Source organism: Curcuma longa, chromosome 15 (genome assembly GCF_044706935.1).
Source record: "Curcuma longa cultivar G26 ecotype Majalengka, Jawa Barat chromosome 15, ITB_CL_G26_1.1, whole genome shotgun sequence".
Taxonomy (NCBI): Eukaryota; Viridiplantae; Streptophyta; class Magnoliopsida; order Zingiberales; family Zingiberaceae; genus Curcuma; species Curcuma longa.
Window position 1 is genome coordinate 2,081,458 of NC_133875.1, and position 22,510 is coordinate 2,103,967.

At 44.9% G+C, this 22,510-nt stretch overlaps 2 protein-coding genes across 3 annotated transcripts; both read right to left on the reverse strand.

Moving 5' to 3' along the window:
* Positions 1-1,063: 1,063 nt before the first annotated feature.
* LOC141846381 (protein DETOXIFICATION 34-like) lies at positions 1,064-4,464 on the reverse strand. Of its 2 annotated transcripts, XM_074734412.1 has the most exons (7): positions 4,121-4,464; positions 2,934-3,559; positions 2,801-2,857; positions 2,485-2,723; positions 2,296-2,414; positions 2,142-2,228; positions 1,064-1,312 (listed from the first exon to the last, which is right to left on the reverse strand). In XM_074734412.1, exons 1-7 carry the CDS (start codon positions 4,436-4,438, stop codon positions 1,259-1,261), a joined length of 1,500 nt encoding a protein of 499 aa, XP_074590513.1. In that variant the 5' UTR covers positions 4,439-4,464; the 3' UTR covers positions 1,064-1,258. The 2 variants fall into 2 exon arrangements, with proteins under 2 accessions (XP_074590513.1, XP_074590512.1); XM_074734411.1 differs by having other exon boundaries at positions 2,142-2,414.
* Positions 4,465-12,376: 7,912 nt separating this feature from the next.
* On the reverse strand, positions 12,377-12,877 carry LOC141846492 (uncharacterized). The gene has a single exon (XM_074734532.1). It carries the CDS (start codon positions 12,875-12,877, stop codon positions 12,377-12,379), a length of 501 nt encoding a protein of 166 aa, XP_074590633.1.
* Positions 12,878-22,510: the final 9,633 nt, after the last annotated feature.

The window sequence follows — 22,510 nt, forward strand, 5'->3', positions numbered from 1 at the left end:
TTCTAGCTAAAAAGGAAGATTAAATATATTTACATCTTATGATGTTATTCACTGGTCGACCCATTTCTGTTATGTATAGAAATGTTTGTGAATATTGAATATGGAACATGCTCTTGACATAATAGTCAAATTGAGGGATTAGAGATGTTCATATTGATGTAAATACAAATTATTTAATCTGGGTAAATAGCAAGACATAATGAGTCCAGGAAATGGTTATGTACCACAAGAAGAGTGATTTATGTATCACTGGAGAACGGCTAGGTGCCACCTGGATGATGGTTGTGAGCCATCAGATAAATGACTGTGTGTCATTCAGAAAATGGTTATGTACTATTTGGAGAGCGACTAAGTTAGGTGTAACAACTTTCTTAGTGTTGATCGCTCTATGAGCAGCTATGTAAGGTGTAACAACTTTCTTAGCAATGAATGCTCAATGTGCTTGCTGTCGCACGAACCATTTTCCTATGTATGAATTGGTTGTTCTTACAGTCTATGTGACTGTGCATTCCGGTTATATTTAGTCTATGTGACTAGATACCTCTTAATGGTCTTTGTGACCATTTGCCTTTGTGGCTTCACTTGGACGAGTGGGAGATGTAAGCAGTTTTTGTAACTGCCCACCACGCACGCCTCTGATCTTCGTGGAGCAGAGAGCCTCTCCCTATTAAAGGGAGAGGTGAGGATGGGGCAGGGGTTCCGAAGGCTTTGTGCCGTGTATGCAAGAAGTTTGTGCGTCCAAGCGAAGAGTCTACTGTGTTGGTGCCGGAGTGAAGAGAAAGAGGGAGAACACCAAACAGAGAGGATTTGGTTTGTGGATTTGCGAAGAGTCTTCCGTCAGTGATTACTCTTCCGACAGAAGCGATCTTTGCCGCCGGAGCCGGAGCCGGAGTCGAGGCACGCTTCAACAGGTAAACAAATTACTCCTTTATTTTATAGTGCAAGAGGTAGATGATATAGCAAAAAGATACAAATGAGGGATGGCGCCACGATCACTCCCATCCTCAACATAAATATATATTTTTCATCCTTTCAATATGAAAATCCAAACTTCGTCCCTCTTTCGATCTTGTGCCAAACTATTCGTGCCATTCATTTATTCTTGGATCATGTACTAATCGATCAATAACACTAAGGAGACTTTTTATTTTTGTGTTGGAGCTTTATATGTGACTGGGATACCTGACGAACTAAATAAAGCTCCAAATAATTTGATCTTGGAGGAAAAACTGAAGCTGCCGCATCAAGTTTCCACATCTCAGTCGTCTTGTTGCCCGCCCCACAACCTAATTCTTTCTTCGGCTTGGCTCGCCTGCAAAGTATTTTATAAAAAAATCATAAGAAATGGGCAAATTCATACCACATTTTATCAAATATCTCTTACACCCTTTAAGAGAAAAAGATGAGGATGTTAGAGATGAAAAATAAAAATATTTAAAAGAAAATTAGACATATTGAAGATGAAAAATATAGATGATGACGAGATTGTTATCCTGCGCGATAAATCCATGCGTGACTCCCTGACCCACCGCCGCTGCCGCCTTGGCCGCGATCGACACGCCACTCGCCAACGCTTCAGTCGACACCGGATAGTGGTCGGAATCCGACAAATTTGGTCGGAAATATCTGCCCCCATTGCGCGGCCACTGTTGATGGTGATCGGGCCGGATTCCGACCGAATCGCGGTCGGAGACCGGCCGCCGGTCCTTCCTCGGTCGGTCTCCGGCCGCGATTCAGTCGGAATCCGACCCGATCGCCATCGACAGTGGCCGCGCCGTTTCCGACCAAATCGCGGTCGGATTCCGGCCAAATCGCGGCCAGAGACCGACCGAGGAAGGACCGGCGTCGTTAGAATCCGACCGCGATTTGACCGGAAATGGTGCTGCCACTGCCGACCCTGTTTCCGACCGAATTCCGCCGGATCCGGCCACTATCCGGCCGGAATCCGACGTCGAACGGAGCGCCGGCGACCGGCGCGTCGGTCGCGCCCGAGGCGGCGGCCGGACGGCGCGCCGAGGGCGGCGGTAGGTCGCGGGTGTCGCGCACGGATCGCGGATTCCTCATCGCGCAACGTAGCATTTCTCTAGATGATGATATACAAAAATGAAATGATGGAAGTTTTGGCTATAAATTTTGCTTACCTCTTTCTTCCAATCTGTCTTCCAGACTATGAACAACAGAATTAGTGTCTGTAGAAGAACTCCAGTGAGCATGCCTATCCAAATTCCCTAGAACAAAAAAGAAAACTTGTGTAAGAACTATGATTTTTCTTGAGAGGAAGAAGGAAAGCATTACCTGCACTCCCAGTTTGAGCAAGTACCCCAGAAGAAAGCCCAGAGGAAGGCCAAAAATGTAATAGCAACCCAAGTTGATGTAAGCCACCAGTGCCTGCCACCCTCCTCCAACAGCAACTCCTGTCTCAAACAACGATCACAGGAGAAGTCACACCAGATTCCATGACTTTTCTGTGAATGTGAGTAATACCTGAGACAACTGGTTGGATGCTGTTGAGGACCATGGTGACGGCGAGCAAATACGCAATCTTGGCCACCGCTCGTTGCATGTCTTTGTCGCTGGTGAAGATTAGGCTGAAATAGTTGCGCGTGGCGAGTACGATGGCCATGCAGAAGAGGCCGATGGCCAGAGACTGAACCAGAATCACGATGACCGCGTACTTGGTCGTCCTCGGCCGCCCTGCTCCCAACTCGTTCGACACCCGAACGCTGCAGAGTTGGGTTGATTATCCACCATGAAAAGTTCAGTTGATCGATCGATCACTGTTTCTCAGTGAGTGATGTACCTTACGGCAGCATTGATGCCGATAAAAATCATACCTTCCCAGCCATTTATGTTCAGGCTGCAGAGGAATCAAGGATTTAGGGTAGGGATTTTGGTCCATTAGAGTTGGTGGAGATTGACTAGTTGTTGATTACCAGATAGAAATGGAGCCGATGGCGATCTCGGCGCCGTCGAGGTGGCCGGTGAGCACGGTGAGAATGGCTATGTACCATATCTCGAGGCAGAGCATGAAGGCCGAGGCCAGAGACAGTCTGAGGAAGGCCCAGATATCCCTGAAGGCGGCCCGCGACAAGCCGGTCCAGCCCTCGTTGCACCAGCCGACGATGTATGCGACCTGCGCCAGCGCGACGGCCCAGGCGGAGATGTCGAAGGCGGCGGCGGCACCGGCAAGACCCCAGCCGAAGACGTAGATGAACAAGGCGAGCATGGCGGCGTGGAGGCCGAGGGCGATTAGGCCGATGGCGGCGAGGATCGCCACCTTGCTCTGCGCCTGGAGGAACTTCTGCGAGGGGAAGATGATGGCGGAGGCGAATACCTGGGGGACGACGGCGATGGCGAACTTGCCGGCCAGGGCGGCGATGGTGGGGTCCTGGCCGATGAGCACCAGCACCGGCGTGGCGAAGAAGAAGAACACGGAGATGATGAGCGCGGTGACGAGGAGGATGATCCAGGAACGCTGCAAGTAGATACCGAGCATCGCCACCTGCCCGGCGCCGAAGGCTTGCCCGCACAGCGTTTCCAGTGCGCTTCCCATGCCCAGCTACAACAGTAGAACAACATCGGTGAGGCATTTCGTCGAACAGCTTATGGCACCACTCAATTGAATAAATAAAAAAAGAAAATATTACACTTTGCCCCTAAAATTATTACATTCTTTACATCCACCTTCCATAAAGATTTTCTTAATTTGCCCCTTTACCTTTTCAAATTCGTCTACATGATATTTTTTAAGCTTTAGGGGTGAAATAACATTTCGACAAGTACTTGGAGTGCCTTAGTATTTAGTGGAGTAGCTTATTTATTATAAAATGCTTCTACAATATTATTGTTATTATTTTTTATATTTTTTTGAAAAAAAAAATAAGATGATTTTTAAAAAAATTTGCAAAAGAGGACAAAATTTTCTGATTTACAAATAAAAAATAGTAAAAAAAAAAAGTTTTATAACAGTAATTGTTCTAGGGTGGAATTGGTAGCGTGTTTCCTGTCTGGCTCCGACGGCGGATCCTTCGTCGACTCCGCCGGGAGAAAATAGGGTTTGCTTTCGCCGGCGAGAAGAGCGACGGAAAAAAAGGGGAAGCGAAGGGAAAGAAAAACATACGAGGAATCCGAAGGCGAAGTTGGTGAGGACGTTGAGGGTGATGGCGACGGCGGAGAGCTCGAGGTTGCCGAGGTGGCCGACGAAGACTTGCGTGAGGGAGTTGTAGCCGTAGAGGCAGACGAGGTTGAGGGCGATGGGGGCGCCGATCGCCCAAAGCTTCCTCGACTCCGCCGCGAACACCGCCCACGCCTCCCCCGCGGTCCTCACCGCCAGGTAATCCGCAGCCGCTCCCGCTTCCGCGTCGCCGCCGACGGGCGCTGCAGCCTTGCGGTCGTCGAGGAGGAGCGGGCGATCCGAGATCCCTTTCTCGCTCCCCATGCTTCTCTCTTTCAAATGCGGCAGTTATTCACATTACTCGAGTTCTGTTCGCTGTCCCCGAAGCTACACTTCACTTATATAACATTTATTAGTGAAGTTTATTATTCAAAATTAAATCCATAAATATATTTTATTCATTGAATTTAGTTATAAGTACTTAACTTTCAATATATAATAAGCTCACCTAACTCCCTTTTTAATTTTCTAAAATATTCTTATTTTTTTAAAAAATAAAAATAAAATAATATATCCAATATTTGAACCAGCGTTAATATACCATGACAATTGTTAGGGGTATTATGATCTAATCCGTAAAGATCAATCTTAGATAGGGATACGTCAAACAGAAGGAATGTGACTTGTCAAACATGTTGCACAGGCGGAGGGAGACTCGATCGGTATGGTTAACTTGACCGGTTGACTGGATCTCATTCGACTCACTTAGAATCTCTATTCGGTCACTCGCCCATTTACTTGGACTTAGCACTAATCCATCTTATTTCGGACTCTGACGTTTAAGACCTACCTAACTCCCAGTTCAACTTCTCATCTTGTCCGAACTAAATGTGTTTAAAGCAAGAATTCTATGACTCACCAAGCCCGTTGCTCCTATACTTGAGTCGTGCCTATTCCGATCCTTCTCTCTCAGCCCACCAAGTCTCTCAGTCAGTCACATCGTAATCAAATCTGTCAGATAGTCACATTATCACCGTCTTATGAGACATAACAATCTAATGATGCGAAACTATAACAGTGAGGAGACATTCCATCTGTAATAATCACGATAAAACATTTTTCATATATTGACAAAACATTTCCCCTGACAAGATCTTACTACGTAATATTCTCCTTAATTAACGAAAGACGTCTCCTCTGACAAAATTTTACTGTGTAGATTTTCCTTAATTAACGATAAGACAAGCTAATATACTTCTCTCCCCTCTCCGTCTATATATAACTTCCTTATATTGCATGCAGAGGTAGGCCATAACACAATCTTCAAGTCCGTTTTTCTTTCAAGTTGTTTCTTCTTCTTCCTCTTCAGTGATTGACTTGAGCGTCGAAGTGGTCGAACCAGAGACATCTCTTCCTTTCCTTTTCACTGTGTTGGTGTTTGCAGGTCCCGAAATAGAGAAATGATACATTACATGAAAACATAACATAAAAATACAACATGACACACAACACTACATGGATGTGGGATCCAAGTCTATAATATGTCATATTGCATTTTCATATTGTATTTTCATGTAATGTATCATTGCTCTCCAAAATATATCATCTTTTTCTTCTTAACAAGGATGACCTTGATGCTGTATGGTTGATGATGGATCTATCAGGCGATCTCAAACACATCATCTTGTCCTTTTGATGCTGCGTGGCTGATAACGGATCCACAAGACAATCTCGAAAGGAACAACAGTTATGAAATGTTATTTGAATAATAAATAAATAAATGATTAAACACGCAAGTGTTCCGACAACCGCAGAGGCGCCTAAGACTGCCATCGCGGTTGCAACTTTCGGTGAGTGTAATTGCAGAGCAGTGCCGTGCGGGTATAGTTGGTCCCCTACGCTGTGCGTGATGCATGAAGCATGTATGCGATAATGGCTTCGCTTCTCTTTCTCTACCTGCCAGTCCGGTCTTAAGTCGCCTTGCTGATCGGTAGTTTGGTAGGGTGGGCGGAGCATCGTATGCCACGGCAGCGCTGCCAACTACCACGCCAGGCCAGGAGAAGGACGCAGGCACGTAATGCACACCTGTCGGTTGGTGGGATTGGACAATTGTCATTTATTGCCATTTTACTGAACCGCTGAGTAAGCTGCGGTATGGATAGGGCGGTGAGGAGAAGCATGCGCTCCACGTGACACTTTTTTGACTTGGTCAACAGGTTGTTTAAAAAAAAATGATTCAAATAAAATAAAAAAGATTAGATCCCTCTCAAATGTACAATAAAAAAAAATCAGCATCATAATCCAGATAACATTAATTTTTGAGCACACATACCTATCATATAAGGGCAGCCGCAACCCAGTGTTAATAGGCATTAATAACGCTTTGAGAGAGAGAAAAGGATGATGTGGCACATGAACGTGTTCAATATTTTGAACGCGTTCATGCGCAGTAAAATGAGGCCAGCCAGAGGTTGGCCCACCATATGTATGGTTTTTTTTTTTTTGTGTTATAACGTGTAACGCGTTGCAGATGCTCTAAGAAATTACATCATATCTATGACACCACCAACACCTATACATCATAATCTGACATGTCCACGTATCACAACACTTGTATGTTCATCTAAAAGTCATACAAAATATCACAATCTACAAACCAATCTCATCTTAGGAATAGAGCCACTGACAACTTGAATACTACCGTGGCTTGAGATCTACAAATCGATACACATGAACTTGCACCTTATGAAAAATCCAATCAAAATTTGAAATAATGCTTTAATAATGTATTCGATTTTGTGCCTGCTATATATAGTATAATAAGAGATGTCGTTTAAAAACCTATTGTAGCATGCCTTAGTTTTTTTATCGTCCATTCTTGTAATGTCGTTTAAAAACTATAAAATTTTATCACAGGTGGTATATCTTTGACATGAGTTAATAAAAAATATGTAAGATTATTCTAATAATTACTCACTTAGACATGAATGTAAATCTGTATGTATCGAGGGGTACGAAGGAGAAATTAAGTTTCGAAGATTTAGGTGTAAACTAAAATAAATAAATAAATAATGAATTAATTGGTCAGATTAATCAATCGGCTACAAAATTAATTATTGTATCGGCGGCTATTGATTAATTGATTCAATTAATGGCAGCATTGATTAATTAATTACTTTAATATAAATCCTACATCCTAAATCCTCGTCCCTATGCCTGGAATATCTTTGATAAGTTATGAATTCTACTCTCTTTGTTAAGAATATTAACTTTAACGATCAAAAATCAAATTTTTTTCATCTCTAAAAAATTAATAGTTGACGTCATTTAACAATAAAATTAAATTTTTATTATTAATTAACGGTGAAATTAAAATTTTCTTATTAATTAATGATTGAATATTTAATATCCATCATTAATATTATAAATAGATATTAAATAGTCATCGCTAATGTTAACGACGAAATATTTAATATTTGTCGTTAATGTTAGTGACGGATATTAAATATTTCGTTGCTAATTAGCGACGGATCGTTAATATTACAAATGGATATTAAATAGCCGTCGTTAATGTTAGCGACAGAATATTTAATATTCGTCACTACTGATAGTTATGGATATTAAATATTTCATCGTTAATTAGCGACGAAAATTTAATTCTGTAAGACTGTAAATGGAATGTACTATTATATCCCTGATTTAGTGACAAATGTTTAATTCCATCGCTAACCTTAGCAACGGATTTAAATTTTCGTTGTTAAATAGCAATGGAATCAATAGTTGTATATTCCCTGTTTATATTTACAAATATAATCATAAACTATTACAAATGATGATTTTGCAATACATACAATCTAATATATAATAATATAATTACACTTCAATAAACAACAATATAATCACAAACCAATCCAACAAAGTAACTATTAAGATACAATAAGTTAACCAATCCACCAACTTATCAAATTCAATATCTTAAACCAATCCAATTATGGTACAAGTTAAATCAATCCAATAACAATAAAAGTTAAACCAATCCAATCACGATACAACAACTTAACCAATCACAATTCAACAAGTTAACTAATCCAATAACTTAACAAATTCAACATATTAAACCAATCCAATTACGATACAAGTTAAATCAATCCAATCTTGATACAACAATTTAACCAATCACAATACAATTAATTAAATTAATCACAATCATAATACAATCACAACATATCAAATATAACAAATAAATCCACTTAATATCTCAAATATTGTTAAATTAATCAAATCACGATACAATTACAAATATCAAATATCTTAATACAATCTTAACATATATTTAATATCTGAAACAATCATAACATATTAAATGTCTCAATACAATCACAACCTATGAAATATCTAAAATATCCAACTAGCAGTATCGAATCATGTAAAAAATTTCTCACCAGCCTTCGTTACAAACTCACCAGTCTTCCTCATGAAAGCCGACTCATTAGTATTCCCCATGAAAGACGACTGATCAGCCTTCCCATGAAGGCCGTCCCAGGAGGCCATCCGAAAAATTTCGACAGCATCTTCCCTGTAACAATGACCTTCCCCAAGTACATACAATGATACACAGCCACATGAGGCTGGAATAAGGACTACACGTCCAATAAACATCACAACACACACAACAGATGCAACATAAACTATAACATAAGGCCTACACGGCCACACATTACTATCACATGCACAATAACCAAAATAAGTAAATCTGCGTAGCGGAAACTGCGTAAATCTGACAAAACAAACAACCACCAATGCAAACCCAGCATAACTACAGTCCATGTCCACAAAATACAAAATGCATACTCAAGTACAACTACAAACCATACAAACCATAACATAAACCCCTGAAGTAAGATAGAGCCAGCCGACATAATCTCCAAGCTCCAAATAGCCTATCTACTACCTGGGGAGAAAACAAAATAACCCTAGGGTCTGGATAGTGAGCATTAGATACTCAGTGGGTATAGAAATGAAATGCATGTAAGGGTAAACAACAGGAATAGTAAAAGAGCACAAGCCAAAGTAAACATGTATAATAGAAGTGAATAACATGTACATGGTAGTAGGTATCAACAAGGTATCATGTATCAAGGTAATAGAACATGATATATCAACTGATACAACAAAGAACGAACCATACTGTGCAACAGGTATAAGAATCATAGCATATAATCATGGATGTAATGGCACGCAGTGCAACAATCATAGAAACCAAGTGCAACAGCCACAATCATATGAATAAAGTAAACTATGTAATAATCCTACTAACAAATGCATGTAATATGCATCAATCAACGCAATCAAAATATCCATCACTGTCCGCACTCTATACTCCCGAGTCACACCCCTAGGGCAATGAACTGAGTGGTCAAACAGGACATACTGCACAAACTCCAACAACTGACCACTAAAGATAAGTGAGGAGTGACAGTGTAGCAGGAGGGTAATGTAGTCAGTCCTGGTCGCACCCAACTGTAGTGTAACCTCTTACCCATGTGCCACCACAACACGGTGTCAGGCAAGAGCCAACAACAATAATATCTACAACTATTATGGATGCATGATGATCATCCCAATATGTAATAGCTAAAGTTAATTAGCATGTTTAGCAGAAGTCAACATGAGTCAACAAGATTCAACATAGGTCAATAATACAACAGTTAATCCATCAGAGGTCATATGATATGTATCAGACAACGAATCATACGAGTATCAACAAGATAGATGATATAGCTAACAAGAGTATTAACATGATATCAAAGATCAACATAAGGTCAACGGCAAGTATCAAACAATGATTTTCAAAGGTATCAACTAGATACTAACTCAACCATCATGGATATCGACAGGATAAATAGGATAATAACAACACATGCACTGGAATAGAAAACTTATATTGACCAAGTACAGGGTACCCACCTAATCAGACGATCGTCGATAATCAAACCCCCCAGAAAAATGTAATACTCCACCGACATGGCCTATCTAGTCCGTTGTGACGGCTACGGTAAAGACGCGTCAAATCCGTTGATAGCTGGCCACTTGCTCAAAGTGTGCTGCGAAATGAGTCCGAGGATGGATGGAGGAGCTGGAGGCTTGAGCTGAGGATGTTGGATGGATATAGTCACCTTGACGGATGATGATGCTGGATGCTACGGCTGATTGTCCCTTTGGCAGCGGACGGTACTAGCGGCGGTGGCTGCCTTGCCCCCTGATAGGGACTGAGGAGGATGCTAGATGCTGAGGATGATCGACGCTGTGAGTATGGTAGCAGATGGTGACTGAGGCAGAGGACGCCGGGTGTTATGATAGTGGTAGCTGGAGCCGGAGACCGGTGGAGGAGACGGAGGCTAGCGGCATGGCCATGGATAGCACAAGAGAGCTGGATGGAGTCTGCAGTGCTACCCTCACTTCAGGACGGATGGATGCTAGCTGGATGGCCATGGATGGCATAGGAGAGACTGATGGAGGCTGCAGTGCTACCCTTGCTTCTGGATGGAGGCCCTGGGCCACAGATTGATGGCATGAGCGGGTGACATGATTGTGTACACATGATATAGAGCGAGGCACTGAGATAGGGTACCCACGAGAGCACATGTACAGCTTACCTCTGACGATTGCTCAGATCTGACAGTTCGTCAGACATGATATGAGTGAACGTCATTGGAGCTCCTATATTCTGGTGCATTTACTTTGATGATATATATATTTACCTTTCATCAAAAAAAAATGTAATACTCCAAATATAATAAGACCAATCCAATCAAGGTCCTGCAATAAATGTCAATACAGCACTTACTATCACACTAAACACATTATCTTGTTAAATTTACAACATAATAAATCCTAATCCAACATTTATAACCGAATCAATTCGTATTTAACCCCATTAGATTAATCAATCATAATCTTTATTTCAACACATCCAACTAATCAATTACCAACAACAACAAGCTACTCAAATCAACATACAACTCCCAACCTCATTGAACAGAATATCATCAATCCCACATCCAACAACCTTTATACAACAATCCATACTAATCTAAATCTAATCAATAATTAGATCACAATCAGTAAGAAAACTTACCTAAATTAACCCTAGATTAGCCTTCCTTCCTTCTTCACTGCTGAATCCAACTTAAATTCCAGTTTTACACAACCAGTCCAATCCCTAAGAACAGATCCCACTAATAAAATCAACCATCAAAGCCAAGCAATTAGAAGGAATGGCTTCAAGAAGGCTTACCTTCAATCTGATTTAAACCCAAATCAAGCTTCGATTTCTTCCCCCTGACCTTGCTGTCGAACCTTCCTCAAGCTCCGGTCAGATCGTATCAACAATCTATAAAGCAAAGAAGAAACCGATCCAGATCCAAGCAAATTGAAGCAATCCACAGATATTCAGCTCATAATCAAGTAATAACACGAACTCTAGCTAAATCCCTTACCTATTCGGTTTCCTCACTTCAATCTGCCACCGCCCGATTCATCTTCTTCACTACCGAGACCAGCACGAAAGTTCAACCTCGAAATCCAATTTAGAAATCTGGAAAACCACAGATCCACGCTAAAAAAAAACACAAACCCGAAATCCAACCAACATCACTTACCGATCGACCTTTTTCCTCTTCGGTTCACCCCCCGATTCCTCCGCTCGACGGCTCAAATCGGCACCGCCCGATCGATGACCAGCCAACCCTCGCAGCTGAGTTTCAGTCGCTAGCTTCTCCTTCGCTCAAGCTCCAGATTTGGAGCTTCCCTCATGCTTGGCTTCGTCGGAGAAGAAAGGTATAGCGGCGGCGTCGCGCAAATGAGGAAACCAGCGAAGGAAATAGCAATTTTGAGAAAGCTACAGTGTCGACCTTTAAAACTCCTTAGCGGATTGGGTTCTAAAATCCATTAAACCATTAACCATCTAACCCTTTTAGACAACTTAGGGTTTAATTAATTAATTTCCTAATTTTAGGGTTAATTTATTTATGAATAAACCCTTAATCTTCCAGTATTTTACATTCTCCCCCACTAACAAAAATTTGGTCCCCAAATTTATTATGCTCATACTACGATGCAGAAATACCGTAATAATATACCTCAAACAAACAGATGAGGATATCGAGCTCGGATAGTATCCTCCAGCTCCCAAGTAGCCTCCTCATCCGTGTGATGCTGCCATCCGACTTTAACAAGTCGAATGATTTTGTTCTGCAACTGTCATTCCTTCCGGTCAAGAATCTGCACCGGAATCTCCTCATAACTCGCATCCAACTGGAAAGGAACAGGTACTTCCCTCAAAGCATGTGAAGGATGAGGTACGTATTTCCGCAACATAGATACATCGAATACGTTGTGGACACCCGTAAGTGTCGGAGGTAAAGCCAGGCGATATGCAACCTCGCCAATCCGCTCCAATATCTCAAACGGTCCGATATATCGCAAAGCCAGCTTTCCTCTCAACCCAAACCTCTTCACCCCTTTCGTGGGTGAAACACGCAGAAATGCATGCTCTCCAACTGAGAACTCAAGTGGTCGACGCCTCCGATCCGCATAACTCTTTTGACGATCATGATTCTCTGACATACGACGTCTGATAATACGCACAAGCTCAGCATCCTGCTGAATACTCTGCGGACCCAACATCTGTCGCTCGCCGACCCCCTCCCACAATATCGGAGATCGACAAGGTCTACCATATAGTACCTCAAATGGAGCCATCTGAATAGTAGAATGATAACTATTGTTATATGAGAACTCTACTAGATGTAAATGGCCTCCTAACTGTCTCCGAAATCCAGAATGCAAGCTTGTAACAAGTCCTCAAGAGTTTGAATGGTACGCTCTGACTGGCCATCTGTCTGAGGATGAAAAGCTGTGCTGAAATGAAGCTCTGTACCCAATGCCTGCTGTAGACTCTGCCAAAACTAGGAGGTAAACAGCGGATCTCTATCTGAAATAATGCTAGCAGGAACTCTATGTAATCTGACGATCTCTCTGCAGTATAGATCCGCCAGACGATCCAGATAATCAGTCATACACTACAAAAAAAATAGGATTTTTGCGACAAATTTGGTGACGAAAAAATAAAAAATTTTCGTCGCTAAATGGTTTTGCGACGAAAGTGGCGACGAAAAGTTTTTCGTTGCCAAAAGCCTGTCGCAACTTGTGGCGACAAAAATTTTGAAATTCGTCATAAATTTGGCAACGAAATTTAAATTCGTCGCTAAATTTTGCAATGAATAGTATTTTCGTTCCAAAAGATGGCGACAAAAATAAAATTTCGTGGCAAATTTTATGACGAAAAAACTAATTTGTCGCAAACTTTCGGGAAACATTACGGAGTAAATGGAGATGTCGACGGTCAAATTTGCGATGAAAAATGGTTTTTCGTCGTCAATTTGCGATGAAAAATGGTTTTTCGTCGTAAATTTGGCGACGAAAAATCATTTTTCATTGCCAACTTCGCTCGGAGATTTCAGTTTCTTCACAAATTTGGCGACGAATAAACTTTTGTCGCCAATTTGGCGACGAATCATGTCGATTCGTCGCAAATGGGTGACGAATCCATGATTTCGTCGTCAAATTGGCGACGAAAGATACCAATTCGTCGCCAATTTTATGATACAACAGTGCAGTTTCGATATTTTTGCGACGAAACCTCGATTTGTCATAAATTTCATCGCAAATTAAAAAAAAATTCATAACTTCAATTTGTTTCTCCGAAATATGAAACCTGTTTACAATACAATATCCACAACCACAACAAACACATCCACAAACATATAAAGACATCCAAACACATCCACATGACATCCAAACACATCCACAAACATAAATACATCTTACTTAACATCCAAACACATCCATATAAACAACAACTCCAAGTTCTAGCTAATGTATCAAACATAACATCCATACTAATAACATACATAATAAACAACTCCAAATGTATCAAACATAACTACAAATGAAACTCTAACTCCAAATGTATCAAACTAACATAAATCCATATCCATAATAAAATACATAAATAAGGAAGTATCTGAATGACCAGGAAAAAAAAGTATCACCGTCCACGGGATCAACCTCGGGTAATACTTTCTGCATCACTGATTTCTTCATCATAATTTCTTTTTCTATATCAAAAAATAAAAATATTAGAAAATTATTTATTACAAATAAAGTATAATATGTAAAAATTTACCTCTTGGCCATCCTTGGTTTCATCAACCCTGTTCAAAATAAAATAATAATATTAATTAGTAAAAAAAGAGTTACAAATAAGAAAAAGTAAAAGTAATATTAAATGTGAGAAAAATTAAAATGATACATAACTAGGTTATCAAGAAGTGTCGTTTTCACTGTCTTCACCGTCATCATCGGGAACATGAGGAAGTTGACTCAGAGCGGAGCCTAACTGAAAATGCTGCATAATCAACTCCTGCTGTCTGCGCATTTCTCTCATTTTTTTCATTCTGTTGTCTACGCATTTCTCTCATTTTTTCATTCTGTTGTCTGCGTATTTCTCTCATTTCTTCATCCATTTGAAAAATTATTCCTTTTAAATGAGAGACTTCTTCAGTTAGGCTGTCTATTTGTGCCCTTATTGCTGGTTGGGTGGAAGAAGAAGAAGAGGTGGCAGGAACTTGATGAGTTCTGCTCAGAGAACTCATTTCCAATATCCTCCACTCGCTTTGATTCTCCAGTCACATCCAACCAGATACTCAGGTCATTTCCAACAGAGGGCTCAGATCCATCAGCATTATCACTAGCACTTAAACTCCTCTTTGCTAGCTCGACCTCATCATATTTTTCCTGTATTGAAATATAAATATATTTAATAAGTTAAAGAAGATACATAACTATTAAAATTCATTTAAGTTAAATAATAAAATTTAAACCTTTAGAGCTCTAGCTCTGTCCCCGCTCCAAGTCTTATCTTTTTTTTAAAAAGTGCGGGTAAATGTCTCAATAAATAGTAGCTCCTTCCCTATTTCCTTAGTCTAAAAAAGCATTGTTACAAATAAAGAAATAATTTAAATTTAATTAATAACATAGTATATAAAAGAATTTACTAATCTGCGCGTGTGTTCCTCGATGTTGATGGAGCCTCCCGCATATGTAGCAGATGAGTCACCAAAATTATATGATTGGTTTGTCTTGTTCTGGTGACTTTTTTGTTTACTTTCCTCGGTTTCCCAAGCACCGAGGATCCTTGCCCAATTTTCATCAGTGATGCACGGTAGTTTCTTGTTTCTGGTCTTGACATGATTTAGAATATGACGAATATGATCCCCATTTTTTTTTAAAAAAATTCACTTTATTTCCAATTCTTGTGATGGATCCCAAGTAAAGTGGAGCAGGAGAAGAAATCAAATTTTCCATGCGGCTCAGTTTCAAAGCCTCCAACAACGAGGCTGAGTATGAGGCAGCCCTTGCAGGACTTAAAGCCGCCAAGCGGGTGGGGGCAGCCCGAGTCCATCTCTTCTCTGATTCACAGCTGGTGTCTCAACAGGTTGAAGGGAATTATGAAGTCAAGAATGACAGGCTGCGCAGGTATGCCGAAGCCTTTTCTAAAATAAAAGTTGAATTCAAGGAAGTCTTATTGCAGAAGATCCCCAGGGCCGAGAACGTCAAGGCTGATGAGCTAGCCCGAATGGCTAGTTCCCTGACCGAGTGGGCCGAAGAAGGCCCTATCATCCAAGTAGCCCTGGTGGCGCAGATAGATCAAGCCGCTCCGGAGGTCACGGCAGAAGATTGGAGGACTCCCATACTGGCTTTCCTTCAGAGGGGAGAGGGACCGTCGGCACCGGATCAAGCTCGCATGCTCAGAAGAAGAGCTTCCCGATTCACCATAATAGGAAACCAACTGTATAGAAGATCTCGGCCCCTGCTCAAATGTCTCGGACCAGAGGACGCAAACTACGTGCTTCGAGAAGCGCACCAAGGATGTTGTGGCGATCATCCTGGAGGTCGATCATTGGCCCGAAAGTTGCTCCTGGCTGGGTATTTCTGGCCAACACTTCAAGCGGACTCGGCTAAACTTGTAGCCACCTGTACACACTGCCAAAAGTACCAGCCTTTCAGCAACCGCCCCACGGAATTTCTGAAGACGGCTACCACCTCTTGTCCATTTGATCAGTGGGGAATGGACATAGTGGGTCCCTTCCTGACAGGGCCTCAGCAGAAAAAGTTTTTATTGGTAGTTGTCGACTACTTCTCCAAGTGGGTAGAAGCCGAAGCCCTGGCTCGGATTACAGAAGAGGCAGTGATGAAATTCTTGTGGAAAAATATTGTGTGCCGATACGGTATACCACAACGGCTCATTTCCGACAACGGAAGACAATTCCAAGGAAGAAAATTACAAGAATGGTGCCGAGGACTCGGTATCCAGCAAGCATTCACGTCGGTGGCGTATCCCCAAGCCAACGGTCAGGCCGAAGTCATCAATCGGGAGATACAGCGCGGATTAAAGACTAAGCTGGATCATGAAGGAGGCAGTTGGGTGGAGGAGCTGCCCTGGGTACTCTGGGCCTACCGCACCACTCCCAAGGAGAGTACCGGCCTAACCCCTTTCCATCTGGTGTACGGCGGAGAAGCCGTCGTCCCTTTGGAGGTGGGGGTGGAGTCAGATCGGCGACAACTCTACGATGAAGACAATGGCGGACGAAGACTCATGGAGTTGGACTTGGTCTCCGAAGCCCGAGATGCCGCTGCCACTCGGCTCACCGCATACAGACAGCGCACGAGCCGCAATTACAATAGACGAGTTTTGCCTCGATCCTTCCAAGTGGGGGATCTGGTGTGGAAAAAAGTCAAGCCCGTTGGAGAGGTTGGCAAGCTCGAGCCGCCATGGGAAGGTCCTTACCGCATCAACAAGAAGACCAGTTCCGGCGCCTATTACTTGACGGATTCTTCGGGGAAGGACTTGATCCGGCCATGGAACGCCGCTCACCTTCGGCCATACAGAACTTAGCGGATAATCATCTCTGTAAATTTCTTGTACTCCCCTTGTAAATGTTCCTGATAATATAATTGGCATGCTCGCAGGACATCTTAGCGCGCTCTCCTCCCATCTATAATCTTGCTTTCAACCTCTCCCGGTTCGGACATAATCGGGATCGAGCTCTATTCAGGTCTCGGACCTGCTCCATCAGCAATTGCCCTCTTCAGGGTTCAACCTCTCCCGGTTCGGACATAACCGGGATCGAGCTCATTCAGGTCTCGGACCTGCTCCATCAGCAATTGCCCTCTTCAGGGTTCAACCTCTCCCGGTTCGGACATAACCGGGATCGAGCTCTATTCAGGTCTCGGACCTGCTCCATCAGCAATTGCCCTCTTCAGGGTTCAACCTCTCCCGGTTCGGACATAACCGGGATCGAGCTCTATTCAGGTCTCGGACCTGCTCCATCAGCAATTGCCCTCTTCAGGGTTCAACCTCTCCCGGTTCGGACATAACCGGGATCGAGCTCTATTCAGGTCTCGGACCTGCTCCATCCTGCTCTTCATCAGCAATCTGCCCTCTTCAGGGTCTCAACCTCTCCATCGGTTCAGGGACATAACCGGGACATAACCGGGAGCTCTATTCAGGTCTCGGACCTGCTCCATCAGCAATTGCCCTCTTCAGGGTTCAACCTCTCCCGGTTCGGACATAACCGGGATCGAGCTCTATTCAGGTCTCGGACCTGCTCCATCAGCAATTGCCCTCTTCAGGATTCAACCTCTCCCGGTTCGGACATAACCGGGATCGAGCTCTATTCAAGTTTCGGACCTGCTCCATCAGCAATTGCCCTCTTCAGGGTTCAACCTCTCCCGGTTCGGACATAACCGGGATCGAGCTCTGCCCAAATTCCGAACCTACCCCGTCGGCAATGAAATCACGTTGGACGGGACCAACTTATGTTTCGAGACAATGCGCGAATCCAAGAAGGGTAACAAGAAGGCGAGAACCAAGAAGACTAAGGCAGACAAAAGAAGTTATCATTACATTCAAAAGTGATATTACAGCCCGGCCGAATCGGCTACATCACTTGCCCGTTTTCTCCGACTCGGGCAGCTCTGCCCACACCTTCTCTATATCTAGGAAGTCCATGGAAGCACCGGGGGTAATTACTCCTGCCTGACATACTTGTTTCAGAGCCCCTTCAAAACCGCGTTGCATCATTCTTGCGGAAATCTTCTTATACTCGTCGAGGTATCCCTTGGAACCTCGCCATTTGCTCTTGTCCGCCTCAGCCTGCTCGGCCTCCTCGAGTTTGCGGGCGGCTAGCTCATTCCTGGACTCCTCCAGCAGTCGCTCTAGAGCCTGCTGAGTCTCAGTCAGATCCTTGACCTGACTACGCAGGTGAGCAGCGTCTTCCTGAGCCCTCTTCAGCTCTTGATCCTTCTGGGTCAGTTGGACTCGAACTCACTGCACCTCCTCCTCCACGGCCCTCTACTTTGGTCTCGGCCGAGAATGTGCGAGTCGCCAGTTGTTAGCCTCCTGATATCTCTCAGCAGCTTCGTTGCGCGCAGCAGCAAGTTCGGCACGGGCGTCGCTTAGTTCCCGCCACTGCACGGAGTCACGAGCTGTCAAATCCTCGGACTGTCGCTCTAGGGAGTGGAGATGGCGGAGGAGCTCCGGCGCGCGACGATAAATCTCGAGGTATACTGACCATACCTGACCCCAAAACCATGTTCAGTAAACCTCAAAGGTTAACATAGGAACAAGAGCGAACATACTTACCCTCAAAAGGTCATAGCTACCGCGGCCGAACAAGTCCATCAAGGATAGCCTGGAGTAACTATCCGCGCCTCGAATGGACCGAATGTGGTCCATGACTTGAGCTACCTCGGCCCACTAAAAAGGAGCATCTGCGTCGATGACGGACCGTGACGCGGAGGGGGCCGAACCGGACAACGGAGCAGTCCTTGGGGTCGCGGGGGCCCGCATGGGGGTGGGAATCGGCGGAGCCTCGTTCGTGGTTAAGGCAGCCCGAGTCGGCTCCCCCATGCCGGGCAACCTCGTTTCTTCCTGAAGGGGCGGAGGCCCCTCGATCAATCGCGCGGGAGCCTCGGGGAGAGCAGAAGGGCGTCCGGAAGTCTCCTCAGCTCGGCTCATCAGCCCCGTATTCGGTGCCTCAGCAGGGGAGCCCTCGACGGCTTTCCCTCGAACTGCCTCTGATCCTCGACCAGAGCCGCTAGGAGCCACCATCTTCTGGGACTTGGAAGGTGAGGGCTCTACCGGATTAATCGATGAGGAAGGGCGCTTCAGTGAAGTAGGAGCTGAAGAGTGGACCTAGCCCCAAACCTTGAGACCGAGACGAGGTTGGTGCGGCTGGTCGAGTCGAAGCGGGGGACGCGCCTCCTCGGGGTCTAGGGCTCTCTAGTGCCATTACTGCAGGTGCAGCAGTCGAGCCTGAAGGGGAGCTCGAAGACCCAAGGATGGTCTTGTCCCACTTGAGGTATCGGTTCAGAGAGGAAGACATCCAGAATTCGTCTGCAACAATAAAAACCAAGCTAAGTTAACAAATGCGGAGACTCGAAGAAATACAAAAGTCTTACCAAGTGATTGAGACAACTTCGCGGGTACTGGACTCAAGCGGGCCCAATGCAAAAGGCCCTCCTCACCAACTAGACGGTCGACGTCATATTGAAGGCCTAACAACAAATCGAATGCCTCCTGATAAACCGAGTCCTCCTTGAAGGAACCTAGAGAAGGTTGACTCGGGAGCTCTCGCAACCACTCTGAGAAAAGATTGAGAGGGACTAGGCGGGAGAAGGAAAAAGAACCGACTCTTCCATCCCCTATGGGAAGTCGGGTAATTATCTAAAAAGTTATGACCGACTCGGGCTGTGAAGTAGAAGACGCCCTCTTCTGTCATCTTAGGGAAGAAGAAGAAGTGAAAGATACGAGGGTTGGGCAAAATACCGTATACTCGGAAAACTAAGAAAGCCCCACACAAAAGACGGAAGGAGTTCGGGGCTAATTGATTCAAGGGAATCCCGAGGTACTTAGAAACCTCTAGAAAGAACTCGGGAATGGGAAACCTGAGCCCCCCTTCCAGTTGATCCAAGAAGAAGGTGATGCAACTGGGAGGAGGAGAACCGGGACAGTGATGGCTCTTGGGACCTTGATCTTATACTCCGAAGGGATGCCGAATCGTCGCCTAACTTCTAAACGAGATTCCCTAGTAAAGGTGGAGGACTCTACCTCATACCACGGGTCTGCAGCCTCGGACGAAGGTCCTTCGTCCGACAGATCTAATGAGGTTTCTCCAGCCGTCGAAGAAGACGATGCCCAATCCTCTTCAGACGGCGACGATACCCAGATCGACCCCGATGGAGAGGACATCCTTAACGTAAGAAACCTAAGAAAAGGAGGGAGATAAGGAACGGGCCTTACTGAAGAAGGAGCAAGGCGCTGGGAAGAAGAAGAAGACGACGCCGTCGACGATACAGTTGCCCTGCAACTGTTGATTCATCGACTTCTTATACGAGAACAACAGATCCACACCCTCCGATCCTAGGGAGATAAAAGGGCGGGATTTAACGCCCACCGTCTGATCGGCACAACTTCCTAGGCAGATTTTGCGTCATCATGATGACGATACCCTAGTCCCATCGAAAGTAGGGTCCCATTAATGCCTATTCCTCGGAAAAAGAGCAAACCTTACTGCGCACGTGCGCGCCGCCGCAGGGTTGACTTTTACTTACATGTTATAGAAAACCCTAAGGAACTCTTCTGGGAAAGAAATTACCGACTCGAGGGAGATCTCCTCCTGACCCGATCGATGGTCATCTCTCGGCTCGGCTCGGGAAAATTAGTGAAACCTTCGCCTTTAACTTCAGCGTAAAAGACGAGAAACTAGGGGATGTAGAGTGCAAAAACAGACAACATATGAAAGATCCTAGTCCGGCATACATTATCCAGCTCTTATAAAAACACAACATGACTTAACCTAGAGAGTAGGCCAAAAAGAGAGTTATCATTTCATCAGGAAGCAGGGCTACACAAAGTTACAGAAGACCTCTCCTCTCGGACTCGGGCAGTTCACTCCATACCCTATTGATATCTAACAGATCAGGGTCGAAGTCTGGAGGGAATAGCTTGGCCTCACCCACTTGCTTCACTGCACCCTCGAAGCCGCGCTGCAACATCAGAGCCGCCCTCTGCTCGAATAGGTCGATATACTCCGCCGACTGCAGCCAAGTATCCTTAGCCGTTTGCAGGCGGCTCGGTTCTTCTTCTTGGTAGGCAGCGAGGTCGGCTTTCGCCTGGGCTGTTCGGCTCAGGCTTTCTCCAAGTCCGCTTCCAGAAGCCGCCGTTTCTCTTGCTCTTCTGCCAGCTGCTTCTGTTGAGAAGTGGAGTTCTCGAGTATTCGAGATAGTTCTTCCTCCTGCTTCTCTAGTTTCGCACGAGCCGCCTCCACCTCTCGCTCCAAGGCAGCTAGCTTGTCTTGCACCTCGCGAAGATCTGCCCGGAGCCGATCTACTTCTTCGTGGTTCTTGGAGGCGTCGGCTCGCGCCTCGTCGCGCTCTCGGCGCAGCTCGGCATCCTGGGTTTTCAGTTTTTCCAACTCCGCTTTCACCGCCACAAATTGGCGGTTCAGACGGTTCAACCTGTGATGCACCTCCAGGTGTTCCGCCCACGACTGTTGGCAAAAGAAGAAGTTAGTATAAATCAGCATTTAACACCAGACAAGTCAAGCAATACTTACTCGGAAGAAATGGAAGTTGCCGCGATAGCTCAGCTCCGCGGTGGTAGCCCCGGCGAAGGACTCGGTGCCGAGTCCGGCCCGTATCCGGCTCATCACGCCCAATACAACCTCGGGCGAAAGAGGCTCGTCAGCAGGTACATGCGTTAGCCGCATATCCCGAAACTCTCGTCGAGAGGAAGAGGCCTGCCCTCCCTCTGAAGAGCCGGTCGGGCTGGGTCCAGACGGGCCTCGAGCCATCAGAGCCGACGGTACCTCCTCCAGATCGACTTCGACTCCTGGCTCCGCGGGAGAGGTCCTCTCAATCTCTTCCTGGAGGTTGACCGATTCCATTACCGGCGCCTCCAGCTCGGATGTGGGAGCCAGTACCGTCAGCTCCGCAGGCTCTGGGTGAACCCCTTCATCACCCGTAGCCTGTGTCGGCTGAGTCGGCTCTCCCGTCTGCTCGGCCTCAGGTGGCGCTAGCCCTTCTTTCCGAGAAGGCCGAGCCGACTTGTTGCCCTTTGGCGCCTCCGGCTTCTTGGGGCGTTTTGCCCGCTCCTCCTCCGAGGAACGGTGATGATGGCGCTTCTTGGAGTGCGACTTTGAAGATTTATGGGAAGAATCCTCCTCCCTCCGTTTCTGTCGTGGCTCCGACGCCGATCGAGACGGGTGC

Excerpts from the sequence above, each read along its gene's own strand:
- LOC141846381 (XM_074734411.1), bottom strand. The coding sequence starts at position 4,438 with ATGGGGAGCGAGAAAGGGATCTCGGATCGCCCGCTCCTCCTCGACGAC. Across the intron at positions 3,560-4,120 it reads ACTTCGCCTTCGGATTCCTC|CTGGGCATGGGAAGCGCACT; the intron begins GTATGTTTTTCT and ends CTACTGTTGTAG. Across the intron at positions 2,415-2,484 it reads CATCCAACCAGTTGTCTCAG|GAGTTGCTGTTGGAGGAGGG; the intron begins GTATTACTCACA and ends TGTTTGAGACAG.
- LOC141846492 (XM_074734532.1), bottom strand. The coding sequence starts at position 12,877 with ATGGCTCCATTTGAGGTACTATATGGTAGACCTTGTCGATCTCCGATA.